The 13,373-nt window shown below is 38.4% G+C and overlaps 1 protein-coding gene across 2 annotated transcripts in view; it reads right to left on the bottom strand.

The window, feature by feature from the left end:
• MRC1 (mannose receptor C-type 1) overlaps nt 1–13,373 on the bottom strand; it is a 102,897-nt gene that overhangs the window by 48,705 nt on the left and 40,819 nt on the right. Inside the window, exons 7-10 of one of the 2 annotated variants that reach the window (XM_054435976.2) lie at nt 12,741–12,926; nt 9,385–9,542; nt 6,187–6,297; nt 1,082–1,197 (exon numbers count right to left, since the gene is read on the bottom strand). In XM_054435976.2, the coding sequence (XP_054291951.1) occupies nt 1,082–1,197; nt 6,187–6,297; nt 9,385–9,542; nt 12,741–12,926 (571 nt within the window). The remainder of the gene's footprint in view (nt 1–1,081; nt 1,198–6,186; nt 6,298–9,384; nt 9,543–12,740; nt 12,927–13,373) is intronic. The other variant, XM_054435977.2, reaches the window with a different exon arrangement.

Raw genomic sequence — 13,373 nt, 5'->3', positions numbered from 1 at the left:
CCATATTTAACAACAGTTAGTGAACTCCTGGGTATAAATATTACAGAAGATACATAAGGAAAACTAAATATAAAGTATAGTGAAATCATGTACATAATCTCCAACAGACCAAAAGATCAATTATACTGCAGACCAGAATATGATCTCATGGTACTTAAAGGTGAGCAGTTCACCTCCCTCACAGAAGATAAAAAGTACCTACGTTCTGAGTTTCAGATGTTAGCACTGTATTAGGGTGCTACTACCATATATTAGACATTTAAATATATATGAAAGCAGCATGTGGATAGAAATACAGTTCTTTTATAAAGACTATGAAATGTTATGACATCTCTCATTTTTATCCAAAGATTTTTAATATCAACAGTATTCCCTATATTTTATTCGGTCTGCCTCAAAAGACCATTAAATATAACTTATTGTACTAAAACTCCATAATTTTGTTACTTCTTTACTACAAGTGAAATAGATACTTTTCCATTTTTGTAAACTTTCTTCTGCGGCTAATCCAGAGCTTTGCGTAGAGTAGGTGAAAAGTAAATAAATAAATCTTCAAAATAGATAGGACCCTAGAGATAAAAAATTACATAAGCTCCTCTATGTTCATGTGATTTTCCTGACCTATGAGTCTGTTAACCTAGCAAAGCAAAGCAAAGAATGGAAGAATGGAAAGAATGAATGAATTATTCAGTAAACTTCTTTGCCTTCTTTTTTGGTGGAGAGAGTGGTAAAGACATAACGTGATTTTGAGCTGGCAACTTTTAGTTACTTTCCTGCTTTAAAAAATTCAACATAGAATGGATCATTAAAAAGTTAGCTCTATAAACTACATTTACTAGATTATTATTTGTAATGTGTTCTGAATGTTGCTTTATATTACTAAATTTAGCAAAAACGGTTTATAATGTTTGCAATGAAGAATCCAAATAAGAATATTATTTTTAATGCTTCTACCTTTACAAATCATACCTCAAGATCACACAAAATATACTCAGAAATTTAGAGCATGTTGATACTCGGGCTGTTCTGAAACTTTTTTCTATTTGACATATTTTAAAATGAAATTAAAATAGTTACATACCTGTCTTCAATAGTTGTTAAATAAGCATTCTCATTATTACAGGTTTGGTTTGCTTCTGCAAATGTTGAAAGCGTATGTCCAATCATATAGCAGTAAAAGTGATGTTTTTTCCAGCCCTATTAATGTTATCAAGCAGTGAATAAATGAGCAGAGTTCATGCACATATATATTATAAAATATTATTATTATCTGAGATGGAGGTTTGCTCTTGTCGCCCAGGCTGGAGTGCAATGGCGCAATCTTGGCTCACTGCAACCTCTGCCTGCCAGGTTCAAGCAATTCTCCTGCCTCAGTCTCCAGAGTAGCTGGAATTACAGGCACGTGCCACCACACCTGGCCAAATGTTTTTGTCTTTTTAGTAGAGATGGGGTTTCACCATGCTGGCCAGGCTGGTCTCGAACTCCTGACCTCAAGTGATCCGCCCGCCTTGGCCTCCCAAAGTGCTGGGATTATAGGCGTGAGCCACGGTGCCCAGCCTTAGAAAATACTATTTTAATACTTTTTCTATCATGAAACTATTGGATAAACAATAGGAATGTCTAAAGAACACAACTCTGAAGAATCTGAAATGCAATGAAAATTATACACATAAACGAATAAAAGAAACAGTAGTACATCATTCCTCTTATGACAAATATGCAAATAAATGGGGGCAGCCATTCTCTCCACTTATAATGTATCTTGCAACGAAAACTATTTGTGAAACATTTACTCAGGAAACTGAACAGAACGGCTAAGATACCAGTTTTAGAATAGGTAACCACGGGAAAGAATTTGGGGAAGAGCAAACCTAGTTGCCTATGGAAGACAATACTAGAAGGTGGGTATAAAGTTACATCATTTGGTCATAGGAGAGCACTTTTCAAACTTCAGGCAGTATGATTCAGCATTGTTCCTCCTTCTCCCATACTCCAAATACACAGAAATGGCCAGGCACAGTAATCCCAGCACTTTGGGAGTCAAAGGCGGGAGGATGACTTGAGCCCAGGAGTTCAAGACCAGCCTGGGCAACATAGTGAGTCCCTATCTTTACAGAAAATTTTATAAAATTAGCTAGGCGTGATGGCATGTGCCTGTAGTCCCAGCTACTCGGGAGGCTGAGGCAGGAGGATTGACTAAGCCAAGGAGGTGGAGGCTACAGTGAGCCATGATCAATCACACCACTACACTCGAGCCTGGGTGACAAAGTGAGACCGTGTCTCAGGAAAAAAAAACAACAGAAATGCTAAATAAAAACATAACGATAAATGAAAAATCCATACTAGAGTTTGAGAAGAAGAAGGGGGCAATCTCCAGGTACCCAAATTTAGTAGAATACTAAAAGCTGAATGGAAAATGCACAAACTAAATTGTTGTTGGCCAAGGACATGTGAGATCCTAGATTAAGGTCCTAAAGGCTGTGGTATTAGTGTCCATACAGAATATGATATTTGGCCTTTGTCTCACTTGAGGCAGGGAGTTGGAACCAAGGTCCTTGTATAAAAATGATACCAGTAACCCCTGTAACCCCTTGGTTAAAAGAGAACTAGAACATTCTGCCCACAGAACCTGAAAATGACAGTGTCTTGTCATCTACCTGGGGTTCTGAGTACTGGAAAAAAACAATTCCTGAGTTTGAAAATAAATACCAAGTTTGTGCCGCAGATGAGTGACAGTTCCAAGTTTATGCTATCCACATTGCATGGGAATCCACAGCCAAAAAATTAAAGTCATACTTAATCTGTAAAAGGAGAATCTCTAAAGCACTCCAAGAAGTAGAATGCAAAACCACACATCAGAAATATGCCCACCAACCAGGTCAAGAGAGACTGTGACATTTGGGGAGATGGGTGGGGATGGAGAGGTCACTAAATCACAACCAAAAACAACAAACCAGCCAGGCGCAGTGGCTCCCACCTGTAATTCCAGCACTTTGGAAGGACGAAGCAGGTGGATCGCTTGAGGTCAGGAGTTCAAGACCACCTTGACCAACATGGTGAAACCCCGTCTCGACTGAAAATGCAAAAATTAGCTGGGCGTGATGGCAGGCGCCTGTAGTCCCAGCTACTTGGGAGGCTGAAGCAGGAGAACTGTGTGAACCCATGCGGTAGAGGTTGCGGTGAGCCGAGATAGTGCCACTGCACCTCAGCCTGGGCAACATAGCAAGACTCCTTCTCAAAAACAACAACAACAAGCCATATGAGAAAATGTCCCATTTTAAGGAAGACTCAACAACTGAACATAATAAAACAGAAAGATCTTATTTAAAAAAACAGCATGTTTGAGATGACTTTGTAACAGAAGAATAAATCCAATAACAAAAGATCAAAATAGTATGCACAAAGAACAGGAGGACATGAACTCCAAAGTATGGAATGTCTATAAAAGAAAAACATAGCAATGAAGTTAAAAACTCAATGGTCAGATTAAATATAGTAATCAGGGTTTCATAGGAAATTAGTAAATTGGATGAAAAGATAAAAAGATAGCAAGATAGAAAAGATAGCATAGGAAGAGAAGAAGATACGAAAAGAGGTTAAAAAACATATTGATAGAAAGCATAGACAATAGAATGAGAAGGTTGAACAACCGCCTATGATAAGTTTCAGAAGTTTCAGAAGCAGCGAATAAAACTAATGACGGGTCACTTTCAAGAACTGAAAGATGGCTGTGAAACCTCAAAGAATCACGCTGGGCCTGGCACGATGGCTCATGCCTGTAATCCCAGCATTTTGGAAGGCCAAGGCGGATGGATCATGAGGTCAGGAGTTCAAGATCAGCCTGGCCAATATGGTAAAACCCCATCTCTGCCAAAAATACAAAAATTAGCCAGGCATGGTGGCTTGTGCCTGTAGTTCCAGCTACTCAGGAGGCTGAAGCAGAAGAATTACTTGAGCCCGGGAGGCGGAGGTTGCAGTGAGCTGATATCATGCCACTGCACTCCAGCCTGGGTGACAGAGCGAGACTTCATTTCAAAAAAAAAGAATCACACTGGGGAGCAAAGGCAACAAATAAAATAATTCCAGATCTGGGCACATGTAGTAGAATGCTACACTGCAGCATTCCACTAGGTACTCGGCATTCACCCAGGCACTGCAGAATGCCAAAGACAAGGAGAAGATTTTAAAATCAATCAGAGAGAACCACCAGCATATCCAATTCAAAACAGAAGAAGAATTAGTGTGACAGCAGGAATTCCAGTAGCAAAAATAAGGCCAGGAGAAAATATAATAAAATAATATGTAAATTGCTGTCAGAAAACAACCATCAATCCAGAATTCTAAACTGACCTAGCTAAACTATTATTCAGGGTGAGGATGAATTTAAGACATTCTCAGACAATGTGGTGGCTGATCAATGGTTTCATTTCTGTCTTTTTCTGTAAACATTTTAAAACACATTTTATTTTAATGTCATATCTATAAATTTTCCCCATATGAAGATCTTGGTGGTATATCTTATAATTTGGGGTTTCAGTCTCACCTGTGGAGTTCCCACAGCTTGAATAATGAGACTTCTTTATAATGAGGATTTACATTTATATATGTCAGGAATCCTGGAATATTAGAAACTTATGGCCACTTTAGGTTGATTTCTTGGTTTAGGGTTTCCCACACTGATAGCATTGAATTGAAAATTAAATCTCAGGTCTGTACGACAACAACAAGCCTGTGATTTTTGAATTCTTAGAAAGACCCCTCAACACCACTGTATGCCAAAGCCCAGACAGAAAAAATTGCATTATTATCTTCCTTTGTTGATGAGTGGATTTTTTCTTCCCCAGTCTTCCCAGCCCGGTAAGGAAAGCACTGCCTCAAACAGGTGTTTTTAAAGTGGTCAAGTTGTTTAAACTCTTTGTGTTTCAGTTTCCTCTTCCTTTTAATCAGGACTGTAATATTCACCCTGTAAATCTATTAGAATGCAATAATTGTACTTCATAAGGGACTGCTATTATTTTATTTTTATTATCATCCTAATGATTAAACAGGATTATTATCAAGATTTTAGATGTGTAGGAAAATAGAAAAAATAAAACAGATTGATTAAAAGTAATAAAAATGTAAGGTTTGTTATTTTAGAAAATGACAGTAATATACAAGCGTGTGTAAGCATATGATCAGGCAAAGAATATGAACGTATGCTGGAACAGAAACAAACAATAGTTGTCTAGGGACAGGAGACCTGGGATCTAGCCTTGCCTCTGTTTCTATCAGAAAGCTACATTGCTTCTCTGAACTGAAGTTTCCAGAATTCAAAACTTAGAAGAGGAACTGTGAAATCACCCAGGTCCTTTGTGCCTCTTCCATGCTATGATTTTCCATTATCTGCTCTATTTCTTTACGGTTTATTTTTATAGTACCAAATTATCAGCTTTCTGGTACGTGTTATAAGATTATGTGACCACAACATAATACTCTTGGGGAAAAAATAGTTTCTACTTCATTTTTATTCAAAGAAAATGAGAAAGGAGAAAACAAGAAGTAGCAATCAAACAGGAAAATGATAACCATAAACCCTGTGTTTTCGTAGCTTCTGTGTGCTTTAGAAAACTATTTCACAGGGACCACTGAGTTACTGTGGGTACCAGTTGGAGGCTGGATTTCCCACCTCCCAACTGCGGTGACCTACTGAGAAGAATCCTCTCCAGCAGATGCCGCATCAGGAATATTATAAATGGGAAGAAAATGACTAAGGATCATTTGCTATCAGCAACTTGGGGGTATCTACTGGAAATGTTCTTAACAACCCATAGGATGACAGAATACAGTAGACTGTCACCTTCTACTACAGAAGGTGGATGACACCTTCTCCCATGGCCTGTCCTCAACTTAGCCAGACTCCCTCTGATGCGCCATTTTTAGTTCCTGTTCTCTCTCTTCCAATTCCCATGACATTCCGAAAGGAGCTACCGGCCTTGTGTACCTCCGTATTAACTATACAGAATTCCCAAAGAAAACTTTAAGGAGAACAGTGAGATCAAACACTAACAATAAACTATTGAAGACTGAGACAGCGGAAACCCTTGGCTACTGCAATAATAAGGCACTTTCACACATAAAAATAAAGCCAACGGTGTCAACTCATATGTGCTCAGCTTAAGTTACTGTGGGCATTGGTGCACTCACTTTCCTGCAGCCTTTTTCGACTTCCACTATTTCTGGACCTTGGCTTTGTGATTTCATCTTGCAGATGTAGCCAAGAGGCCACTCACAGCCCCGATCTGCCCAGTACCCATCCTGCAGGGTGGAGAGAGAAAAAAAAAAATTAAGGATTATCAGTTTGGGGACTTCTTTTTTTTTTTGAGATGGAGTCTCACTCTGTCCCCCAGGCTGGAGTGCAGTGGCATGATCTTGGCTCACGGCAACCTCTGCCTCCCAGGTTCAAGTGATTCTCCTGCCTCAGCCCCTCTAGTAGCTAGGATTACAGGCATTCACCACCATGCTCAGCTAATTTTTTGTATTTTTAGTAGAGATGGGGTTTCACCATGTTCGCCAGGCTGGTCTTGAACTCCTGACCTCAGGCGATCCACCCGCCTTGGCCTCCCAAAGTGCTGGGATCACAGGCATGAACCACTGAGCCCGGCCAATTTTGGACTTTGATGTTATTTTCTTGTAACTGTGCCTCAGAGGAGGAAAATTAAGATCCAAGGTTATTGAGAGAAAACGGCATCTACTAAAAGGAAAGGTAATTGACATGTTCACATGTAAACAGTAATTTTGACTCTGGCTACAAACATGTAAAAAGAGATTGGAGCCCCAATATGATTTTATATCTGAGATGTCCAAGCCATTGTTTAGAGGAATCCAGGGAGAAATTAAAAATCTCTGTAAGTCCTTAGATGACAGTGCTCGCGAGAGGTTTGCATGCAGCCTTTTTTTTTTTTTGAGACGGAGTCTCGCTCTGTTGCCCAGGCTGGAGTGCAGTGGCTCTGATCTCGGCTCACAGCAAGCTCCGCCTCCCAGGTTCACGCCATTTTCCTGCCTCAGCCTCCCGAGTAGCTGGGACTACAGGCGCCTGCCACCACGCCCTGCTAATTTTTTATATTTTTAGTAGAGACGCGGTTTCACCGTGTTAGCCAGGATGGTCTCGATCTCCCGACCTCGTGATCCGCCCGCCTCAGCCTTCCAAAGTGCTGGGACTACAGGCCTGAACCACCGGGCCCGGCCGCAGGCAGCCTCTTCATCAATCCCTGCAGTCAGCTCTGTCTTCAAATTAATCAAGTTCATATAAGCCATCCAGAAAAATCTCCTGCACCCAACACACCAACGTGAAAGCATCATGAAACCACAGTCATCTTTTCTCCCTTCTTCCTATTTCTACCGATGAGTGTTCTCCTGGATCTGAGGCTCAACCTTCCACTTTATTTCAGATTCTGTCCCCTCTCTTTTCCTTTGAGATTTCATATTAACAGGACCTCTCCTTTCCTTCCCTTCGCTGCTAAACATCTTGAAAAAAATGTTTTCTGGGCCAAACGTGGTGGCTCATGCCTATAATCCCAGCACTTTGGGAGGCCGAGGCGGGTGGATCACCTGAGGTCAAGAGTTCAAGACTAGCCGGGCCAACATGGTGAAACCCTGTCTCTACTAATAATACAAAAAAATTAGCTGGATGTGGTGGTGCACACCTGTAATCTCAGCTACTCGGGAGGCTGAGGCAGGAGAATCGCTTGAACTCTAGAGGCAGGAGTTGCATTGAGCCAAGATTACGCCATTGCACTCCAGCCTGGGCAGTAAGAGTGAAACTCTGTCTCAATAAATAAATAAATAAATAAAATGTTTTCTGTATTGTCTGTCTTTAACTCCTCATATCTTAGTTGGTCTCAGCCCAATGCAATCTGACACGTAAGCCTTTAGCCAGAGTAACATTTATAAATTGCCACTTTGGTTTTACCCCTCCAAGACAACTCATGTTTCTTGAACCTCAGTTCCTACCCACCCTTCTGGCTCTAACTTCATGATTTCAACCACACTGACCTTTCACCTCCTCCAAGCATCCTGCTTTCTGGTTTCTTCTGTCTACTCTTTGGATAGTTAATACCTAATATGTTCTTAAACTTTCAATCCATCACAATAAAAACAACCACAATGACAAAAATAATAGCCACAGTGACAAAAATAAACAACCATAATGACAAAAATTATTGAACAATAAATATGGGCTGGGAACTGTGTACCATACATGCATTATTTAATACTCATATCCTGGGCCTGGCACAGTGGCTCACGCCTGTAATCTCAACACTTTGGGAGGCTGAGGCAGGCAGATCGCTTGAGCTTAGGAGTTCAAGACTAGCTTGGGCAACATGGCAAAACTCCCTCTCTACCAAAAATACAAAAAATTAGCCAGGCGTGGTGGCACGCACCTTCAGTCACAACTATTTGGGAGGCCTGAACCCAAGAGGTCAAGACTGCAATGAGCTGAGATTGCACCACTGCACTGCAGCCTGGGTGACAGAGCAAGACTCTGTCTTAAAAAACAAACAAACAAACAAACAACAACAACAAAAACCTCATATCCACAGGTGAGCTGAGTACAGCTCTTATTCCCATTTTGCAAATAAAGGAGTCAGTCACACAGCAAAACTCAGCCCCTTAATCACTGTGTTTATCATCTATTAATAAAAGATAAATTTGATAACATTTTTCAGTCACTAAGCTCATATTTCAATCATAGAAGCAATGATTTCATATGACATCTCCATGTAAACTGAAAAAAATGAACGTAGCTCCCCAAGTACAGGTTCCAGACCTAATCCACCATAGTTCTAAGTAGAACTGCATCTACTTCATGTATATATATATCTCACTTATATACGGGACTACAATCTCTTTTTACATATATATAACATACATATATATACACACACACACATATATATCTCTTTTGACATCTCTTGTAATCATACATATGCCTTATAATAACTTTTTACATATACATACATAACCATATATATGGCTTAATTGGTTAAATGAGAGCTTTGGTGGATATATAGACACACCATTATAATATGGCACTATATATATGCCCATATATATATATATATATATAGTGCCATAGGAACAATATGAGTATTCATTATAGGCCAATTTCATCCTTGAACCAAAAGTTTCTGTCCATTGCGTCAGTGATCCTCTTGAAAATTTGACTTTGCCAGACAATTGAGAGGGATTCAGGAAATCAAATCTGAATTTTGGTTCACCTTGGATCCATGCCAATTTATGTAGAATAAAAACAATCTAAACAAATATATGTAACTGACTGGGACAGAAGGAAAAATCCTCCATGACTTTCATTATAAATATCAGTCATTCAAGTGGCCTTACCTTGCCTTTCATCACCACACAATCCTCCTGTCTGTTGTTTTCATGGCTTGGTTCTCCACGAAGCCATTTGGTAAATGTTACAGGGGTCCCATCACTCCATTCAAAGTACATTTGAATCTTAATATCATTTAAGCCAATCCACAATTCATCATTTGGCTCTAAACAGGAAGAAGCACACAGTGGTATATACAAGGGTTGCTTTCCAAAGGTCGGGGGGTAAAAGGAACGGAAGGCACTCTGCTTTATCAACAGGGCTCTACTTCCCTTGATATGATCACCATCATGAAAGACAGTCCTCATGAGTGCTCATCTGACCTACATGCTGTCAACTTAGATGCCAACTACATTTTACTTTGTTAGTTTTAGGCTGTGTAGTGTTCCCTTTACATTGTGAATATGACTGTATTCTTTAGTGGAAATATTATAGATTGTATCTCCTGGCAGTTACAAAAACAAAATTGAGGTAGGTCTATTACTATGCTCTATCTTACGAAGCTGCTTTTATTGTTACAAATTATTTACCATGCCAACCGCACTCATATTATTGATGGTACCCTATTTATATACCTCTATTTGACTATGATTAAATTGATGAATGTTTTCAAATAACAAAAATTTTAAACTGCTTCTATTTTACTGACTCTTGTTATCAAGAACATTCTAGGTACTTCTGTTAAAGATCAATCGCTGTACTGGGAGTGAAAGTTATCTGTATAGTGAAAGAATTATAAACCAAGAGGTGAGACTTGTGTCTGACATTTGGAACCTATTTATTCGTCTGTATATACAAATGAATCTGTAATCATTTTCATCATGAAATGCCATGAAATTCCAGCAAAACTTCAATAAAAAATGAGGTCAAAACCAAAACGACCAATATAGATTTAAAACGTGATCATTCTGTTTTGAAATTCTATGGAGAGCATTATTGATTTTATAAGTAGGTGCCATGCTAAAAATTCCTAAATATCACAACAAAAATGGGATAAAGTCAATGAAGGTTTAAGATGTCATGGCTAAAAAATAAACATGTCTAAATTAAAAAAGTTAAAGAATACACAAATCAATATCTATCTAATTCACATGACTGGGAGTCCCATCATGAATACTTGATGTATGATCATTTACTGGTATAATAAAATTAGTTGCCAAAGTATTGTAAAGATGATGTTGTGGTAGAAAATGAGGAAAATATCACAATGTATAAGAATCTCCCTAAGGGGTTTAGTCTCTTCCTCCTGAAAGTTGTCATTCAACTTTGCTTTTGGAGAAGTCTCTAGCTGGCCTGGCGCCAGCACTGGCAGATGTTTCCAGTGCCGTGGAGAATGAATGACACTGCCAGGATGATCCTCTTCTCCTTTCACTTGATTTGCAGATCGTGATCTTTTCAGCAACAAATGCAGGCTTCAAAGTGACCTCACGTACCCCTCAAAGATTTCAATTGAAGATCAAAGAAAAACTAACTCCTAAGTCCCACAATTATAGTATTAAGAGTTTTCTATATACATATTTCTCACTAAATTGTTCTCCCCATAGCTTCTTCAATTCCTAAGCACAATCTTGATCCTAGAAAAATATATAAGATGTGAGTATAAAGTTGTCATGCTGATTTTTATCAATCAGTTGGGGAAGTTGTATTCATTGGTATAATCATAACTTACGTGTATAGGTCTTAATGTGTCCACTTGAAATATACTTCCATGATTAATACAAAAGGTATCATCTCAACTATCTAAAAAAAAATTTCTAGGCTTTTGTTTAGAAACAATAATTTTAACTTTACAACTTTATTTTTATTAATATTATTTTATTGTTTAAAATAAAATCTTACCAATAATTTTAATGGAAGGTTTTCTAATTTATTTACTAATTCTCAAGCTGAATTTCAAAGCAACTTTGGCCATCCAATTTCCTAAAATAATTATAGCAATAAAAACATCAGGTTTTTTTCTTTTACTATATTATGTTATACAAAGTAGAGTTAAATGTGCACTCTAGTTCTATAGCATCCTAACCTGTTTTCTGCTAAATCATTTGCAAACTTTACTGGCTATAAGTGCCACACTAAATTTAAGTAATTGTTATTCAGACATATCAGTTCTGATTCTCTTATTATCTTCGATTGTGAATTTTCCAGGATAGGTAGACACAGAATAACCAAGAAATTGTTCATAGGCTGCAGCTGGGCTATTCTCATGTCCTAAGACACTCAATGGGGTCAACACAGGAAGATGGATACCATTTGGCAGGTGCTAGAAGTAGGAGTGTTTCCGGGACTTTTAAGTCTTTCTCTGCTACTACTCTATTTTTTTCTCATCTATTTGTTAGTTGCTTTTTCCTCCCCTCCCCCAGCCCCATCAGTTTCCAGGCACTATGTGTCAGGAAGCTGTCTCCACCATCTCCACCATCCATTTCCTCTTGTTTTGCTGGGGGGAAATGAAGAGCAGCTGCAGCTATTCAGCAGCCTCATCAGTGGAAGATGAAAATGATCATCATTTAATCAACAAGCACTGCTGAGTGCCCATTATCATTATGCTGTTTCTCAAGCCGCTCGTCTTTGGGACAAGCATTCCCAACTCATTTTATTCATCTATTTTTTTTTCTGGTTAGTACATTTTCTATGTATTTTTAATTATGCACCTAAGATTGAGACATACATTTCTTTAACAAAATTTTTTTTTAGTAGAGATGAGGTCTTGCTATGTTCCCTGGGCTGGCCTCAAACTCCTGGGCTCAAGCTATCCTCCCCACCTTGGCCTCCCAAGGTGGTGGGATTATAGGCGTGAGCCGTGGTACCTTGGCAAAGAAATATATTTCTTTAAAAGGTTTAGGCTGATATCTAACCATTTCAAAAAAAAAAAAAAACTCCTATATTTTTCACTGTTCAACACCCTCCCAGCATCAGCTAAATTCACAAAGAAAAAAGAAATCCAAAGTCTGAAACAGTCCATTTAGAAAATCTTTTTTAGGAGATAAAATATGGACCTAAAAAAAAGATACACACAAACACACAGATAATTCCAAGGAATTAAGCATTGTTGACAAGTGTAAGGTAGACTGCTCTGAATCTAGATAATACATGAAAAAAATAATGTTTTAAAACTATCCATAAATGGATTACACATTAAAAGAAAAAGAAATTGAATTATCTTTCAGTGAGAAGAATTCTTTCAATTATTATACAATTTTCACATTGTGGCATTTTCAGCATTTCTGATTAAATTCATACGTTGTTCATTTAATTATTAATTTACATTGATTAAATTTGATGTTTATAATAGAATTTTCCAGAGTTGGGTAGAGAGGGGTGCTCCCAGGATTAAAGCCAAGTATATTATCACTGTCAGCTTTCTCACCATATCCTAGCTGGGAGATAATGAAGTCGAATTCCTCGATGGTGTGGATACTTGCGAGGTCACCGCCTTCCTTCCTGCATGCGGTCAGAGCATCTCTCTGGATTTTTTTCTCATCTCTGTGAATCTTGTAACAGTGACCGGCATATGGCCACCACTGACTAGGACAGTGAGTAGGCACATCACTTTCTAGGAACAAAAAGGGGGGGGTTGGAAAAAAGTTTTTAAAGATTTGATTAAAACTATAACAATATTTTAATCATTTTATATAATACATGAAACAGCTTATAGTTACTAGGCAAATAAAGGTAATATTTAGTTTTTATTTTTGCAGCATACATATTCACAAAAGATAGACAAGGCATATACTATTTTGTTGGTTTTTACACAAAACAAAATAACCTACTTTTTAGTCAAATGGAAAATCACTTTATCAATTTTATTTATTTATTTATTTATTTATTTTCTTTAAGAGACAAGGTCTCCCTCTATTCCCCAGGCCAGAGTGTGGTGGTGTGATCATGTCTCATTGCAGCCTCAACCTCCTGGGCTCAAGCAATCCTCCTGCCTCAGCCTCCTGAGTAGCTGCTACTACAGGGCATAAGCCACCGTACTTGGCTATGGGAAATCTCTTTT

The sequence above is a fragment of the Pongo pygmaeus genome, chromosome 8 (genome assembly GCF_028885625.2).
Source record: "Pongo pygmaeus isolate AG05252 chromosome 8, NHGRI_mPonPyg2-v2.0_pri, whole genome shotgun sequence".
NCBI classification, from domain to species: Eukaryota; Metazoa; Chordata; class Mammalia; order Primates; family Hominidae; genus Pongo; species Pongo pygmaeus.
The sequence above is the reverse complement of the archived record's forward strand: the minus strand, read 5'-3'. Positions and strand labels throughout refer to the sequence as shown.